Here is an 18,716-nt window from a genome sequence, read left to right as displayed (position 1 = left end):
CCAGAAACTACGAGAAAAAACTAAAACAATTACAACAGCACATCATCAACTAAAAAGCCATTCTCAAAAAGACTAGCCAAGTTTTGGAATGACTAGCATGTTTGCTACTTAATGTTCTCACAAGGATGTATTTGCCCAGCACATGGCTGAATAATAATGACCATCCTGTGCAATTACACATTTTAAACATGCACTGTGGCAACCAACATAACTATGCCTGCACAGCCTAACGTGATATGGCCTAAGTTTTGGTACAATGCAAACATCAGACAGTATAAGCTCATGTAGCGGTGGTACTTTTACTTATGCCTCTATCGCTTATACAGTACCACAGTTTCAATACAAACATTTCAATTATGTAGACTGTTTAATAGATTTAATTTAAATTTACTCATGCCTAACACGCTAAGGCTGCTCCACATGCTACAAGTGACGCATGTGGAGCATGCTCCACATGCGTCAGTGCTGTACGAGTGAAGTTTATGATGTTGGTATGCACATACTGTATTCTCATTTTAGAGGATCCCTGAAATGGTTTTTATTCTACGCCTTGACATGGGGGGTATCTCCCAAGGAATGCTTTCTCACTAGAGTTTCGTCTCAGCACGCTATAGTAAAACAGGTACAACCGGTTAAACATTATTCTTCCCTCAAGCAACAGCGTTCCCCTTTAACTTTTACATTGAACGTCCATCACTATGTCCCACTTCCTTCATGCCGTGATGCAAGTGTTGTCTACTTCCTGCTGATCTTAACTGAAGGCATTCTTGCGTCTCTTTCCTACACAGTTTTTCTTGTCAGCCTGCGCTACAGGAAGTGAACTCTCCTGACAAACTTTGTGTGACGGATGCAGAGGTGGTGGCATGACATGCAATGTTCACTGCCTTGCGCTACATGAAGCAAAATAAAAGAGGCATATACTCAATGTACACGCTACAAAACAGCAGTTTATGGTGCTATTTCAGCTTGATAATTGCCTGATAACACGTAAATATAGAGGCATGTCTACAATTCTCTCTATATCACGCTTGGAAGATTTCATTGCAGTTGTCAACGGTAAAAAAAGCACTGCCACACTTAGGCTCGACCTGCTGCTAGCTCCCGCATTTGGTGAAACGGGCTATTTGTAATGTTTCCTCTATGCAAGAATTTTAAAAAATTAAGGTAGCCAACAACGGGAATCACACCCAAACTTTTAGAGTGGGAGGAAAAGACTGTACCACTGTGCTATGGTGTACCACTATACATTGTACCATTGGCATATTGTACCATTAAGCATATATTGCATTAACTAGCAATAATGGATAAAACGAAGCAACAGATATAACAAAGTTTTTTCAGCTCCTCCTTCAAATTCATTATAACGAGGTTCGAGTGTAGTCTTTAGGATCTTAGATCCTACATACTATCAAATGCTCCTTCACTAATTTTTTTCATTACTCAAGTTTCATCTTCCGCCAACCAGTCTTGTACCCAGTGACCTGACGCACCAAAGACAGCACGGCACATAAGGACGACTCCACCTACCCTGAACGATGGCATTCTTGGCATGGCTGCTCGAAGACCAAACCCAAAACCGGAATTGAAACTTTCACCAATGGAGAAGCCAGATTCGCTTCTTGCGCCGTCAAAGAGAGATGATAATGATGACACAGTTTGACTGCTGGTTGCATCATTTTTCGTAGCTTCTGAAGTCTTTGACTGTCAGAAAAAAAATGCACAGCAATTAATTCTCCTTGCCACATACAGCTACAGAGAACAAAAACAAGCTAGTGATTAGATGAACAATACAGTTAGTGGGAACTCTAAAGCCAAACACGGAATGCTCAAAAATACACGTTTTGATACCAACATTTAAAAACAATAAAAATAAAATGTCACCATTACCACTTGCCAAAAATGATGCAGAACTGAGAATGCCAAAAACCAGTACGCCACCTCAGCATGACCTCCGAGACTAGGCCACACCTGTGGGATGCTGAAGGTCTCAGAGGCCACAATAGTCTGGTATTTGCATCATATCCGCTAACTACCAGGTTCCCATGTCATCCCCCACCAGTGCTCTGTCAGCATTTTCTTGCATGGACATTACAGATTATTTACCTCCATATTTGTCATAGTCATTTAACCTATTGCATCGAGACATGTGGTCATACGTATTTATCTAATTTAAATCTTGCAATCAAGCTACAGAAAAGAGCACTCCGAATTGTCTTTATCTAGGTATAAAGAACACACAACACCTTTATTTAAATAATTAAGGCCAAAAATAGGTGCAGGGTAGCCTACATAGCAACAAAGATATGTTGCTATGTGGACTACATATTTTTCAAGGACAATAAGAGTACAAGAAGTGCAGATGTTCTTAACCAAGCTCTTATCCATAATGAAAATGTTTCAATTGTGTGGTTTTGTTTTGCTTTTGCTACTTGGTGATTTTTCAATTTCTGCAATAACAATTTTGTTTATGTTACATGAATCTTTATTATAAATTCATGTTATCAGTCAACCTGAGTTGCAATGGCGTTTTGTATTAACTACATGGGACCAGAACTAGCAGTGTTGCTAAGGACCCAGGTGGTTTTGCAGCAATGCTTTTGTAAATATATGGAAATGAACTGATTATCCCATGTTTCCACGTAAGTATTATTTAAACACTGTTAATGAGTTACCCTATCTATCTCCTTAGGTATTATTCAAACAGTGTCAATAAGAATACTTAACGCGTCTTCCAGCCCTGCAGCTTTGCTGAGGTAACTTCAATTATATATACTACACATTTAAAACCAATTCAGCCAAACCAAAATATCACTACACTTAGCATTAGATGGCTGAGCTTGCCTTCCAAAATCCTCCTTCTTGCAAAACAAGAACAGCACGAACCCAGTACTACTAATGTCCCAGATTTTACAGCTCTCAGGGAACAGCTCCCTTGGTGTTACAGCTCCCTTGGTGTACAAGAGAGGGCTGGCGAAATGCTCCATGATTACATTATTTACACAATTCTAACGTGCCCCCCAATCTAATGCACACCCAATTTCCGCAGGCTTAGAGTAAAACAGATCCAAACGGCATGAACTGTGTAACAGCTGCTGCTATGATATAACAGGGCACATAAAACATAAAACCAACAAAATCAGTCCTTGCAAGCCTCTGCACTGAAGGGGCGCTGACCTCTAAAAGTGCAGCTGAATGTAGCATGGGCTTGATTTAAAAAAGAAAGATATCCACACATTTACGACTGGAGCAAAACAATACATGCACAATTTATTTTCACAGAAAGAAAACTTTTCTTTTAATGAGCTTTCATAATGAAGGCAGCGCATCATTGTGCTACTTGCATTTCACTGTGCTGTTTACAGAGCAATATTCTCAAGTGATCCCTCTTAGAGATATTACTATCACTTTCACGAGCCTGTTCGTGACTCTGCATCAGACTAGTTGAAATGTTGACTTGTTGCCACTCTGTGCAGATCGCGAGCCAGGCACAGCCGTACGCGATTTCAGTTTCGTATCCGACTGTAACGTGCAGACGATTCCCCAACCCACTTTTTTGGAAAAAAAAGGTGCACATTGAATTCGTAATGCGGAATATGTAACAGGCCTCATATCAATGTAATGTGACTCATTTCTTGCAAGGTGTGCTGAGGTGGTATTTTCGTTATTCACCTTCGGGGATACACAACTTTTGTGAGGTCGTGTGTAAGTAGCACTGAACAAGCAGGCAACTACGGGTGACAGCAAGCTTGGTACTATGCTAGCAATACTGTCCCCAAGGTCGTCACTGTGACCAAGTGTGGTCACATGATGTCTTGCTGCTTAAGTGGCTGGTTGCATCCCCGAAAACAAATGAATGAGAATATCTCTCGTGGATTACGTTTCATCTATTCGCACCATATGGAGCATCAAATGCATTTCAATGGTCGACAGATCAGAGGCTAAGCGGGTACAAGCATAAGCATTAAAATATACCAGATTTATGCACAAAATTTCTAACTTGACATTTCAGGATGTGTCAGGGTTGTCACCTTCATCAGAGACAATGAAAAACAAAGTAAGCTCACTCTATGAGAGGCCCTACGAAAGGACATTTGCGTTTGCACTGAAATGTTTACTGAAAGCTAAAAACAATTTATCGATTTTACTGTCTTATTCATTTTGCCTACATGACGGATGTTCTCACAGCGTGGTTACTTAATTTTTTTCACATAAATGGAGCAGAGTAACTGCAAATGCATGCCGTTCAGGGCACTGAACTGCCAGCCACAAAGATCTGCAAAGAAATAAGGCTGCATTCTTGATGGGTCACATTCGGAGGTATTTTTGAGTGACAACGGCAAGCGACACAATGAGTGTCCAATGCCTAACCAGATCGACCGGCATCCTGTTCACTCTATTTAGCTAAGCAGTGTGCACAAAAGGTAGTCCTGTTGGGAGTGATAAAGAATATGGCCCCCTGGTTGAGCCTGTCAAAAATTGCATAACGTGTGACAAGCCTAGGACATGATCACCTCACCTGGACCCTTGTCAGCAATAAACTGGCTGCTACAAGATTTATTTGTGTATGCTCAGACATTAATGTTAGGGCTCTAGAGTGCATATTGTTCAAACAGCCTAATGTTTTTCTCGTTGAATGTGTTTGCTATCGTTAAGACAACAAATGATTACAGACGCAGTGTGGATGATAAGTTCTGCTTTATGGCCACTCTCACCTTGTTCCCACTTACAGTTCGAACTATGTTTCTAGTGCATTCTGTGATGTCAGTTATTAACACACTTGTCACAACAGTTTAGTGTTTCTGTTTGTTATTGAGAGTTTAAACAAAAAGGACAATCATGTTTCTCTCTCATGCAGAATAAATCATAGTTGTCGCAACATTATTTTAGTGTTTCTGTCTGCATTTGAAAGTTCAAAGAAAAAAAAAAGGAATCATATTTCTCTCTAACACAGAATAAATATGAACACGGAGAATTTCGCAGACCCCGACACAGCGTGTGTTGATTTGCTTGCTTTTTAGCCTGCTGGCTGCCACCATTTGTAATCTGCAACCATGCTTTTAACCAGAAGGGAAAGGCACTGATTTCTCGAGAATTTGATATCACAGGCTCCCGATTTCCTGATTGCTGCACTATCTTCTAAACAAAATGGCTTAGATAACCGCTCAATTACAAGAACTGCTAACAAGTTTTGATGGGTTATTTGAAATCAGCAACCTAGATAAAATGAATATACCTGTTCACCATGCCTTGTCAGCAGTAAATAATGAATGCAAAAGGGCCCTTCCTAGAAAATTTTGCTGTGCCTACTTATCCTTCTGGGCTCCGTCAAAATGGTTCCATTCGCAGACTGCATAGGTCAAATAGAATGCACTTAAATATGCAATGATGAAGCACAACACATCCTAACAGCTAAGATCGGCAGGTGCAAGGATGAAGAAAACTGTTTGCAGCGCGAGCACAGTGTGAGACTTTAAAATGGGATCAGAGAAGGAATGTCTTGAGCTCCTATCTAAAGAATTACGTTTCCGACCCTTGAGAGCTACAAAAAGGTGTGGTAAAAATGTACGTTCGGCAACACAGAAATAAAATAAACATTGATGTTTTGGCCTTCGTACAGTGTTCAGATCACAAAAACAAAATAGATGGCAAAGTTGTGCATAAATGAACTGATTGCATAAAGAATTCTATTATCATATGTGCGCATAGTAGATTGTATCAAAATTTTACAAAAATAAATGGGATGACAAATCCTTTTCTTTAGCAATGACAAAAATTTAATGTACAAATCCCATCTAATTTGCACTTTCTTCTACTATCAACTTCCCTCATCAAGCGATTTCTTGTCACACACTTGGCGATAAAGAGGTTGCGATAAAGAGATAAAGGCCGATAGAAAGAACCACGGAAGACTCAGTGAGTGGGCTAACCCTTCGAGAGATACAGGGATCACTTGAGCTTCAAAACACAGCATCTGATCAAGGTTAGTTGTTTCTTCAGCAGTCTCTGCAGTTGGTTTTTCGAGGAAGCTCATCAATTAGGCATCACATTTATCAGCAAATTCGTATCCCGGCGCCCTGCTGTTTGACCTGTCACACTTTCATCCAGTGCATGTGTATGTATACTGCTTTCCGTATACAGCAGATGCTACAGCACACTGCCTTAAACATATGCATGTTGCCCACGGACTAGCACTTTGTACATACTGTACATTTGTGCAGGGACCTTTCGCTGCTTCTGCACCTGACTTGGCTAGGTTGCTGGGTATGTTGCATTAACAAACAACTCCACATACTTTAACAATTTAACCAATGGTGCTTGCAGTACAGTTTTCATTGCCTCAGTCTTCCTACATGGCAGTGGTGAAATTTCATTACAAGAAAGCAAGAATAATGGCTATTAAGGCACAAATAGAAACAAAGAGTTCTACTGTTTTGCTATGGCTCCCACTAATGACTAAGGCAGTGCGGACTCTGCCACCTCATTTTGGTTTGACGCTAGTGCCACTTTTGCTCTTTTACATTGCAATCCGAGGGTCATACGAATCAACCAGTGCATGGCAAAACAATCTTAACGAATTCGATGCCAGTAAATAAGACATACGCTTGGAAGCAGAGGATGAGTTCGAATTATCCAATTTTCTGAATTAGCGAGGGTTAAATTAAAAAGGTTTTCCTTTACTGCATTTTATGAAGATCCAAGTTATGACAGGTAAAATGAATTATGTTGAGAATTTCCTATATCAATGTGAAAGTATTGGCTGATTGGTTACTGATATTCAGGCCATGAACAAACAATTAAATATGCTGGAATGCTTTATCAAAGGCATAAAAATGTAAAAACTATCATCCATTTATGCTTAGGACAAATCAGTGCAATGTTGTGGGAACGCTCGACTCTCACGTGTCCCCCAATGTTTTCCCCGCACGGCTCTTACGTAATCAAGCTTCTCTGTGTGGCTGAGCGCCGGCAGCAGTCGGTGTGGTTTCAGAATAGTACAAGAGATGGCATGAGTGTTGCGCTGCTAACACCACCTAATGGCAGGTTTACTAAGGCGCAAAAGGGAGTAGCCTCTCCCTCTTGGGCTTGGGGTCAACCGAGTACACAGACTTGTTGTGCATCTGCTGGTTTGCTCTGCAGGACCATCTCGTGAGGCTTCGTAGCAGGGGAACAACATGAATAGATTAACTCGATCATTCGAACGCGCTACCGTTCGTGTGACCCCAGACGCAGCAAACAATTAGGCTTCACATCCAGCATGGGGGTGAACCTACTCCCTCAATATCCTGTCACAATTTCTCGGACTTGCTCAATTTGTTCCCGCCCATCAACATGTTCTATTGGTAGTAATTCAGCTAGCTGGCATTGGTACCTCTGCGTTATCTCAAGAGCACGTTTGAGAGTCCACAATCGAAATGTTAGACTGTTGCAAAAAAATATCAGTTGTCAGCACAATGTGCCATTTTTCTACATGTTTAATTTTGTCCATGCCCTTAGCTCTGCTCTCGGCGAAGGCGAATTTCGTAGCCCACATTATACCAATGTCACACTAGACATTTTAATGTCATTAGAACCGAATGGCATTAGCATCGAATGAGATTATTTGGCTGGTACAAAGTGGTATTTAAGGCAATTAGAATTGAATTACTTCTGCAAACGAATGAGTTGGAGAAACTCGGATTTGCCCTCTCAGAATGTATACTCTCTACCGAGAAACAAGGCAAAGGATGACATTGAACGATCGTAATTTAAGAAGAATTCATGTAAAAAGGCAATTATTTTGTGTGTTTTAAAGTATCTGTCATTTTAACAAGAGAACAACTGTATGGCAGGCAGTCACAAAATGTTTCTATTCTCCACCTCAGTGGCGTCTGGCTGCCGTCGCTTTACTAGTCGGCCATACTGTAAACAAACGGGCACCTGTGTGCATGTACAAAGCAACAAACCGCTTCACCTACTGCAACTGAGCGTCGTTAAGCACTGCCATGTCAGTCTTAATGTTTGTGTTCAATTTACTGGCTACTACTACTAAGCTGGCTAAGCCTTGCCTTGGCTTACGGTGGCCCGAAGTTCTGAACTAGATGTTTTATACGCCTGTTGTTTCAGTGAAGCAACACCCAATATTTATTTTAAATTGACTGACTTTTCAGACACTCACACATACCTTGTTCCACTTTTCTTGCCCTTTTCTTCTTGGAATGATCGCCATTGATATCATGACCGAATTACATGAATTTTTCCTGTGTAGCACCACCACGGGTCGAATGGTAATCCCTGCACTGAATGTCATTTGAATCTAATGACATTGAAGTGCCCAGTGTGACAGGGGTATTAGTTTACTACATTAAGGTTTAATTGTATTTGTGTATGTAAAACTGAGATCCTATCTTTCACACTGAAGTCCTACTGGTGCATCTCTTGCGTAGCTTCCCACTGAAGAAGCACTCCCACTTAACAGCAATTTTTTGAACACACACAACTATATGCAACAAAACAAAGCGCTCGCAATGCGCAGCACACTCAGCACAAGAGAACAAGACAAAATGAGGAACACCACTCATACCTTAGATGCAGCTGAAACCTGCTCGTCCCACCAGACTTCGAAGCGCTTGAATGCATAGCTTTCCACCATGCGCTTACATATGTCCCGCTTCACAATTTCCCTCAGTTCTACCACCAGGGCGTCTAACACGGCACGAACCGTCGGTGCATTGGGGTCAGTACTCATGGTGCCTGGAGGCATGGGTGGGCTGTTTGCCCTAGCAACTCCAACACGAGGCACCGGCACCATAGTGTTGTACCATTTGTAAGGTGAAGGTGGCATCCGGGCTGCCGAATAGTCGGCATGCCCGTACTGCGGTGGTGTAGATGCCGATGGGTAGTAGGGGGGTGCATAGTGATGGGAATGCACCGATGCTGGGCTGTAGCGAGGCAGCGGTGGCGGAGGGTAGAGTGGATTGTAGGCAGGCAAGTGTGGAGGTGGGTGCACTGTGGCTGCTGTAGGTGTCGAAGTGCTGCTGTGGTAGCCATAAGCCGACCCTGAGCGAATCGGCGATGGCGGAAGTGGCGGCTGTGGCTGCTGTGGGTGTGGAGACAGTGACTGGACACCCGATCCCATGCCAGGCTTCCAGATACCCATCTGCGCCATCATCTGCACCTCCTGACTCGGATACATGGGGTGCGCGCTCGGGTAGACGGAGACTGGTGCGTACATCGAAGACGTTCCCGGTGTGGCCTGGTACGCCACTGCAGCCGAGCTTGCAGTAGCCTCCTGGGTGAGATACACGGTGGGAGCGGGCGGTTCGGGCAGCGGAGCATTCACTTGCAGTTTCTCTTCGCCACTGCTTAGCGATGAGAGTGACATGCGATCATCATCGTCATCATCAACCTGGTTTCCAGTCACGTTCTCCTCTTCTGGTGGTGGCTCTGGCAGTTCATCATGGACAGGTGTGGAGTCTCGCGTGCTTGGCACTGACTGGTTGGTTTCATCATTTGACTGCAGAGTCATATCGGCACGCCGATCATCGAGCTCGGAGTCCGAGAGGTCCCTGGTCCTCGCCTCTCTCGTTATTCTAGCCCAGTGGTGGTACTCGTGCTGCGATATAAACGGCGAAGGTGGGGTCGACAGCAGCTCCATAACTTCATCTTCTTCCTCAGGCGGTGGAGGCGGAAGTTCATCCCTCTCTGGCAGCGGTGGCAGAGGAGACGAGTCTGGAGGCAGTGGTGGGAGGGGAACTCCTGCCAGTCCATCGGAGCTTTGCGCCGTGGAGAGCACTGGAGAACTTTGCTGAGGAGCTGGGCTTTCCCCAAAGGGCGGACTTCCAAAAGGCGGCCCACCAGCGTCTAGAAATCCACCCCTGCCTTCCGTCTGCTTCAAGAGCAGCTCTATGCGTGTGTCAAGGCTCTCACGAGCCGGACTTTGCTTGGGCGGGGGAATGGCATCGGCGTGGGGGTCCCATGCGGATCCTTGCTGCCAGGCCATTCCATCAGCCCCCCAAGATGTTCCGGAGTGATTCACTTCCCAAGAATGAGAGGGTGCTGCATACTGAGATGACGAGCAGTAAGAATAGCCACTGTCATAACTCAATGGGGTTGACTGGTTAGAACGATATGATCCCGAGCCATAATCAGAGTGGTTGGAGTAGCCATAGTCGGCAGGTGGGGGAGGAGCTGGAGATGGATGGTGTGCTCGTGTCGCAGGTGGTGGCGTTGGCATAATCTGCGATGGAGGGGGAGGGGGATCAGGAACATAAGGTGTCGGCTCAGGAAACTTGGGACGGTCCGACGACATCTCCTCGTAGAGCCGCTGGCACTCTCGACCTGTGCCAAGTAAAACAGTTGAAGTGCCCATTACATTTCTGTACAATTTGTAACCATGCCAGCTGGCTCCCTGAAAGAAGGTATGAGCCTTACTTTCATTTCTACAAGAACCCATGGATGGAAAGGTCTGTGATGATGAAAAATGACACAATAAGGAGAAAGAACGCCTTTAAGTGCCTTTAAGCCTCTTGAGAACATAGCAGTATATAAAGCATGGAACTCCTTGTTGCTCTGCCACTGCGTATCAGATGTCCTTCTGGTAAAGTCAGTGCTTTAGGCAAAGTTAGTTGAAGAAATAGTTTAGCTACAACCTCTGACCTTAAAATTTTTCTTGAATGTTGACAACTTTTCAGGTTTCTCATGAAATTACAATTTCAATTATTTCATCAGAATCATTCACAAGTGCGTGTTCCAAAGAGCTGCAGTGAAATTGCAGGTAACACAATGAAAACATGATACTGTGGATAAATTCAGCCAGCAAAAATTATGTCTGTGGTCAACAGGTACCTCTGTATATCAGCTTGTCCTCTGTCATTAAAGAGGCATCATAAACACAAGCAAGAAGGGCAAGCTCACCAAAAGGATCAAGGAAAACATTTAGGATGTTTCCCATGACCGAGGAAAGATGCATCTTCTCGACGCAGTAGCGGGCAGATTTTGTGGTCGAAAAGATGACGCGAGCCAAGCCCAGGTGCTTCCGCGTACGTGCATGGTAGTAGACGACAGACTCGTCTATCTGCCCAAACTTCTTGAGTAGGTCGTCCAGGAACGCCTTGCCAATGTTGTCATTGAGATTGGTCAGGGTCACCTCCAGTGGCGGTGGTACTCCCACATAGTGCTCATCAATCTGGAAAGCATAGAGACAGCAACGCACCTCAACATGCATTTGTCAGAGCAGCTGCCAAGCCCAAGTACATATGAATTACATTTAAATGGAACGAGAAATCCAAGAAACGCGAAACTTACCAAAACTTACCTTTTTGACACTTGCAAAACACTGACTGACTGATTTATGAGGTAAACATCCCAAAGAACTCTGGCACCATGAGAAATGCCATAGTGGACGGCTTCGGATTAGTTTTGACTACCTGCAGTTCTGTAACACACACCTAACTCTAACTACACGAGCATTTTAACATTTTGCCTTTGATCGAAATGTAGCCGCTATGGCTGGGAATTGAACCCGCAACCTCGAGTTCAATAAGCGAAACGCCATATTCACTGAGCTACCCTACAATATATGATGCAAACTACTGTTAGTATTCCTGCTAAAGCTTTGAAGCTATAGCATCCTCATGTTGTTACACTATGCAACTTCTTTTCACTTTAGACCCTCCACTGATGTACGTGTCGGTAAACAACTACATTTAGACACCACTGTAGCTAACTACACATATAAAAGTCTTATTCGAGCATGTATGCCAAAGTTCGGTGACAACATTCAATCATAAAATAGACAATATGATGCTGTGTTAGAGCCAATGCATGGTGTGTTAGAAAGATGGCTGTGCTGCCTGTTGCCCCGTTGATGCAGATGGTTTTACTGTTAATTTGCCACACGAAGAACAAAATCACACCATGTTTCTCCTGCTTGACTTGTGTATAACCTATGCACATAGTAATGCAAAAACATTGCAACATGCCCTGCATGATGTCACCCAAAGCACTTAGCCAACAAAACTGATGGGCATCACATGTAACTAGAAGGGACTGGCTGACAGTGTTAATGATCAGCATGACTGCCTCTAACATACTGTAACTACACATCTCATGTTTAATGTGAGAAAGTATGACACATCGGGTTTTCAATGTAATTTACAGCACACCATTTACATTAGGACCATGTCTCAAGCAACAAAGAGTTATGCATTATTATTGGCCACAGTAACTGAACGAGTTCCGCTGCTGTGTGCACACTTACACAACTACGGCTACTTCTTCACACCATTAGTTGCATGAGACATTTGCACAAACACTTCAGTCCCACCTCAAAAAAGTGCGTCCAATCTGACTAATGAGAATTTTTACAAGAAACCTGGGGTTTTTTCGTGTTGCACGTGGTAGCTCTGCATAGCGCAAAGTGTACAGTTGGCGTCACTTTTGTGTAGGACATGGGAACGGCGGCCTCCGGGGTGCTCCAGAGGAAGCCAGTGATGTGGGCCCAGCAACTACCATTAGACATCGCTGGCTGCTTCCAGAGCACCCCGGAGGGTGCCATTCCCGCGGTCTACACAAGAACGACGCCAACTGTACATGCACAGTTAACGTCAAAGGCAGGTTTCTATGCAATAATTGACGCGAAAATGCATTGAACATTTAACTTTTCAGTGTTCGTACAGGCGTGTCAACATTTCAGTGTGTCAGTTGTCAAGTTCCAGACATTGCAATTCTTGGCATCAATCAAGAAGCACAACTTTACACCAAACTGTGCAATGCTTTCCAGGCATAGTGGGCCAGGCTGCAACACAGTATGCTGCCAGGCACCTACCAATTACACACCTTGAACTTAGGAACTGGCAGATCTGCCACTTCAGTTCTCGCCCACAGCAAAGTGAGACGGGACCTCGGATCTCGAACTTGAACTGGTGGGTACAGGTTCTCTTGCTGAAACAGAAGACAAGATCAAGTGTAATCAATGCCCCTGCGTGGGTAAATGCGCAAAAATTGCACTAGACGCGTTCAGAACAGCTGTAGGATCAATATATGGACCGTCTACGCCAACGCGCTCAACTGCATCGTAATTAATATACAACCGTCCGCAGTCGTCAAGTTCTCAACTCCAATAGGTGAAGACTGAGCTAACATGCGGAGAGGTACGGCCATGAGCAACGCGAGGAACTTTGCACGAGTCGCACTTAGCTGCCAAGAACTCAGCGGAGTATGTACCGAACAGGTATCCAACATCAACATCGGGTTATGATAGTGTTGTGCATACAGTTATCAATTATCATACATGTCATCATTGTGCAGCACAGTCGTTCTTAGACGACGAAGAGATGTAAACACGGCCACTAGTCGGTGAAGAAGCGCGAATGGAGACGTAGTGCCAGTGGACGAAGCGAGTCGTTTTGCATCGCGATCAAAGGGAGCCGGTCCTAGGGTGGTATCATACCCCAGGAACGACTCCATCGTATCTGTAGACTTTCACGGCCCCTTTTTTCATCGCTGGATCCACCAGAAGCTTGTAGTTCCTCTTCTTCTTTTCCCCATGGCTGGCGTCCTGTTGAACGGGTCGAACGCCATTCATTGCTGCAAAAGTACAATTTTGAGAGTTAGAACGGCTCTCGGCACGCAAACAGTCGAGTTAAAGGCTTCCCCGATGTAAAGCAGCTGTCGGTTTTTACGATCCGTGATTAACTGGGCGAAATACATTGTGCATCGAGCAGCAGCGAATACTACACCACCTGAAAGCTTGGCTAGCTTCGCATTCACGCGGATCAGGGCAGCCCCGTCTCATGAGCTATAGCTCGTCGACGTCCTTGCCATTACACAGCCCGGCTGAAACAGCAAAGACGGGCTTCTTAGTTTACAATAACCACGAAAAGGTGTATTCCAACTGGTCCACATTACACATTAGTTCGCCTCTCCATCACAGTGGCGTTACCAAACTCAGGCACTCAAAAGGAGTATGGCCGCGCCTACGCAGCACTAGTTTCGTATGTGTGGATCGCAAATTTTGTAATAATTAGTTGCATTCGCACTGAAACAAACGTTGCCGGACAGTCTTTTATTTCATTTGTACCAGCATGCATACTAGTAATGACACTGTAAGCAAGAATAACTTACATTTTTAAATGCGGCACTACTACTTGAATCTGGAAACTGAATAGAATATTCGGGCCAGCAGTGAAGGGAAGTTGGAATCTACAAACGATACCTGAAACAAACAGGCACGTTTCAAACGTCGCGTTCACTGAGTAATAGTGGTAAATACGAACTTAGTCAGGGCAGAGTTCACTTCTACCTAAGTGATCGCGGATGGACGCCCACGCTTGGTCCAGTAGGGGCGGCTGTTGTGTTGCATCGAGTAGGTCTCCCGTCCTCCCTGAAAGGCTAAATAATAGGTAAACGTTCCTACGGCACGTGGCATACAGCCTTTCAGGCAGCGCCTACAACGGAAAAAGCACGTTCTCGACTATTCCATGCAACTATCGCATTGCATGGTGCAAGACAGTACCTCTCTGTCATTGTGGAATTTCATCCGTGGATAACTAACGCAGCGACGTTGCCGCAGCCAATGTCTATCAAACGGAGCTTTGCCAGCGCTGCCGTAGCAGAACTGACAGATATGAATGCACAACCTCATCACAAAAGGGTAGTTTTACGTTGGCACGTTAGTGCTCAACTACCAGTTTCTATTTCTGCTCGTGAGGGAGCACTGCCGTCGAGGTTCTGGATTGGTTGTGGTCACAGCTAGCGCTGTTGCTTTTGACGGTCATGTGCTCAAAACGTCATTCGTCAATGAAACTGGACCTTAGGGCAGTATGCCATATTCAACTACAAGTGTTCCTCAATGCTTTCTAGGTCACAACTGGTGTACTATGAGGTGTTCTCGTTCAGTGTTTTTGTCTGAAGTGTGATGTGTACAGTCATCCCCTGACTTGACTTCGCCCGAAATGGATCGGTGAATGCAAAACTCGACTAATACCACCTTTCATACCACAGAACTTTCTGTGGCGAAAGCATTATTATTGAAGACTGCTTTTTCAGCTCGATCAGTTACCCGTCCCAAGCTTTTGTGGTGATTGCTAGGATGTGGTCGACGTCTTGCCGCAAGAGTTGGGAGTGAGCGTTGACACCAGCATGGCACTTATGTGCAGGGATCTTGCCACAGGAGTGGCTGAAAACGGCGTTTCAAATGTAACCACAGTACGGACTGTGGGGCGAGGTCGCGTACGCATGAGTACGTCTGCTGTTTGTGACGACCTCGCGTTGTTCTCAGCGTGCACTTGAATATGTATACATGGATGCTTTTGCATTCCGCCCCTAAGAATGAGGCCTCCGCAGTCCAGATTCGAACCAGCGACCTCAGAAATGCGCACCCTATGCATCAACGGTCTGCTATGCAGCCTCTTTGCATTTAATTGCGGTCTAGGAAGTTTAGTTTCGCGACATACAGTTAAACGTATGCCCTTTGTATAGTAAACAAATAAAGAGAGAATGTTCAGTTTTCCTAAAACTCGACAGCTGTTACAAATGCGGCGATCCCTACGATAGACACGTGTGTACATTTATAGTCAAAAGGAGACTTCGAACGCAAAAGGAGGCTCCAAAACCCCTCAAGATGCAACAAATGCACCGGCTGCATCTGGCTGTTGTTGCCCAAGGCGGCAATAAACAAGTGTCATTCTATTATAGCATTGTTTTGCAGCTGCAGAGACTGCGCGATTGCGTACCCTACGTCTTTCCTACACAGGATCCAAATAAAAAGTGAATGGCGCTAGTGTACAACCACTATGTAGCAGTAAATAATAAATAACACAAATATTGACGGCCAAGTTAAAAAGTATGAGTGGATAAAAACTATTGAGATAACACAGTTAGAAACAGAATCCACGTGATTTAGTAGTTGCATTTCCTTGTTAGCTGATGGCAGACGTGCGGCGGCTTGCATCGATCGCTGGTTGGCTGGCTACCCACATGCCCACTCATTCAAATTCAAATCGTCCAGACGGCGCGTGGTTTAAAACGATCAACGGTTAGTTAAAGCCGTGACGGATCAGTTATGCCACCGAAATGTCGCAAGACTTCGAGACACGCCGCTCTAGTGGACGCCCATGGTCACCGAAGACGGCGAGTCGTGGACAGAGACACGTATTACCACCGCCGAAGGACGGCAGATATTCTGTGGCGAGCCGAGATGACCAGCTGCTTCAACGCATTGCGCTGCCTGGTGCTGCCTTCGTCACCGCGTAGCCGACTGCACCGATCCAGACGCGCCGTTCTACAGGCAGCAGTTCAAAGACTGCGTTACTTGGAAGGCGTGGTATCTGAGCTGCTTGCTAACGACAACGGCCGTCGAGCCTCGCCGCGCAACCTTCGGGATGTGAGGAGCCAGTTCCGTCGTAGTCTTGAGGCAACTCCGCCGGCGAGGCGAAAGCGACGCCAGAGCGAGCAAAGCTCGCCAGAGCTACTGCCGTCTCTGGAAGTGTTGGGGGACTGCGACCAGGAAGCGTTCACGGGTGTTCGCGAACTTGGCGGCGCAAGCAACCGTGCCGATGCTGCCATGAGCGTGCCATCGAGCCCAAGCATTTGTCAAGTTTGGTGGAGTAACCGCGCGGTGGAGGAGGCCATCATGTCGTCGCCGACGGTGCAAAGCCTCGTGGATAGCTTCTACGACGACGTGCCCCTTCCTACGAACGGGCTCAACTCTGCGCAGCTCGTGCCCGACGAGGTCATTGTCCTCGAGGCCGTTCCGCCGTCTGATTCCGACGACGAACAGCTGGTCCCATTCGCAACGCTAGCTCCGGACTTTGACTCCAGTAATTTTGCTAGCGACTCCAAGGCAATAAGATCAGAAGACCCCTTGCTTAGTTCAGCTGCCATTGTGCATACTGCCAAAAGCCCTGAGAAGCATCTGCTCATGTGCGATGAACATGATGCTCCCAACTGGCCAGCTGAGCAACTGATCATAGGCACCCAAGTAGACTGGGTTCTTGACATTCATCTATAGAGTATGCAAACTATCTGACACAGCCCACAGGTTGGGCAAAGGTCGCTTGTTTTTCTTTGTCTTTGACCACATCTAGTCCATGTAACACGTTCTACTTCTGATATAATTTCTGTGACATTGTTAGAAGCAATTATTATTGCAGCTGTGTTGGCTATCCTGCCGCTAAAGACACTTGCGGTCCAACTGTGATCTCAGATATGTTTATATATCCATCGCTACAGTACCTGTAAGCTTATTAAAAGCATTTGTTCATGTCCATGTTGCCTCTTTTGTACATTATAAATATTAGAAACCCATTGCCACTGAAGCAAAGAGATTGCTAAATATTAGGGGTGTGTGAATGTTTGGAATTCTAAATACAAGTCACATAGTCTTCACTATGTGATTTGAGAATTCACTATTCGAAGTTTTCGGATAATCATTGTGTTTGAATCTATAATAAAGGATAAGGACACATATTGGAGTCTTGGGGGAGAAAGACTGACAAAAGTGGTGATTGTTCCATATGATTATGCTGTGGGACAGCCACCATAGAGCTTCATACAAATGTTAGAGGGAACTGTGGCACTAGTGTTAATGGGAGTGCATGCAGGGCACTCCCGTAAACACCAGCATGCGAACGATGGCTAGTGCATGGATTTACCTAAACTTCATCCTTCTGTCTTTAAATAGTTTTGTGACTTTGTAAAGTGATTTTTAAGAAAGTACTACATTATAAATAATTAAATAAACATTATTAAAATTGTCCGATGGCAGGATTTGAGCACAGGGCCTCTAGCACGGAAGCCCGACATTGAAACCACTACTCCATGGGTGCATGAACAAGTGGAACCACTGCATTTAGCAACGATTATGCGTGCTTACAGTCTTATTACCTTCTGCGTTAAAAAAAAGTATAAATTGCTTTGAAATTTAGCCAAGTTTAGACACAGATAAAGCCACAAGGATGTCTAAAGTCCCGAGTGTGAATATTGGGCAAACCCCCCATGGCAGCTGAACAATCGCAGTCCCACAGTTCTTTCTAGTAATTGTGCGAAACTCTATAGCAGCCACTGTGGTGCAGCAAGGCACCAGGGGTGGGGGAGGGAGTATTCTGTGTGTGTCCACTAAGTGGACTGTCCATTTCAGCAAGTGCCGAATACAGAGAGATTGAGAGTTGGCAGCAACAACTGCTGCCTGCCCTACTGGCTTCAAGCTCTAACCAATAAGTGCACACTGAAATGGACAGTCCGCTTAGTTCACACGTACATGATAACCCCTCCATCCCATTCTCGGCAAGAATGCACAGGGCAGTTAACTTCTGTACAACTACTTCGGGCCATTGAATAATTTACCTTATGGAAGCTTATGAAATTCTTTTCTCGGTTAAGGCAAAGCAACATATTATTTGACCTACCTCATCGTTATTGCATTTCTTTAAGACGATGCACAGTGCTGTAGTATTACTTCACTCCTGGACACAGCATTTTATGTGCATATGGTGACATGCTGTTCTTGTGTTTCATTGCTGTTGTGATTATGTGGCTTGCATTACGCAACGCAATCGCATTTCATTTGTTTCTCATAAGCTCCATGGTTTACAGGATGTCCACTTCTGAATGGCATTAGATCTATCAAATAAGCTGCCTTCTTTTTATTTTATTTTTTTACCTAAAGAGATAAACACAACCTTTCTATTTAACTTTGTTTATAAAGGAGAAAATGGTTGACTCACCACTAAGCTGTA

General features: G+C 44.7%; 2 protein-coding genes across 6 annotated transcripts in view; one reads left to right on the top strand and one right to left on the bottom strand.

Moving 5' to 3' along the window:
• Set1 (SET domain containing 1) overlaps positions 1 to 14,633 on the bottom strand; it is a 48,877-nt gene extending 34,244 nt beyond the window's left edge. The window contains exons 1-8 of one of the 5 annotated variants that reach the window (XM_070533914.1): positions 14,495 to 14,633; positions 14,256 to 14,370; positions 14,104 to 14,194; positions 13,430 to 13,566; positions 12,817 to 12,921; positions 10,894 to 11,164; positions 8,561 to 10,317; positions 1,528 to 1,701 (exon numbers count right to left, since the gene is read on the bottom strand). In XM_070533914.1, coding sequence (XP_070390015.1) covers positions 1,528 to 1,701; positions 8,561 to 10,317; positions 10,894 to 11,164; positions 12,817 to 12,921; positions 13,430 to 13,564 — 2,442 coding nt within the window. In that variant the 5' untranslated portion in view covers positions 13,565 to 13,566; positions 14,104 to 14,194; positions 14,256 to 14,370; positions 14,495 to 14,633. Of the gene's footprint in view, positions 1 to 1,527; positions 1,702 to 8,560; positions 10,318 to 10,893; positions 11,165 to 12,816; positions 12,922 to 13,429; positions 13,567 to 13,721; positions 13,944 to 14,103; positions 14,195 to 14,255; positions 14,371 to 14,494 lie in introns of those variants that run through there. The other 4 variants (XM_070533912.1, XM_070533915.1, XM_070533913.1 and 1 more) reach the window with 4 other exon arrangements.
• Positions 14,634 to 15,896: 1,263 nt separating this feature from the next.
• LOC135918903 (uncharacterized) lies at positions 15,897 to 17,246 on the top strand. Its single transcript, XM_065452595.2, has one exon. The coding sequence runs from the start codon at positions 16,043 to 16,045 to the stop codon at positions 16,988 to 16,990; it is 948 nt and encodes a 315-aa protein (XP_065308667.1). The 5' UTR covers positions 15,897 to 16,042; the 3' UTR covers positions 16,991 to 17,246.
• The last annotated feature ends 1,470 nt before the right edge of the window (positions 17,247 to 18,716 follow it).

This window comes from Dermacentor albipictus, chromosome 2 (assembly GCF_038994185.2).
Source record: "Dermacentor albipictus isolate Rhodes 1998 colony chromosome 2, USDA_Dalb.pri_finalv2, whole genome shotgun sequence".
In the NCBI taxonomy this organism is placed as follows: domain Eukaryota; kingdom Metazoa; phylum Arthropoda; class Arachnida; order Ixodida; family Ixodidae; genus Dermacentor; species Dermacentor albipictus.
This window is presented reverse-complemented; position numbering and strand designations above follow the sequence as displayed.

Coding starts and splice junctions, on each gene's coding strand:
- LOC135918903 (XM_065452595.2), top strand. CDS start 16,043: ATGCCACCGAAATGTCGCAAGACTTCGAGACACGCCGCTCTAGTGGAC.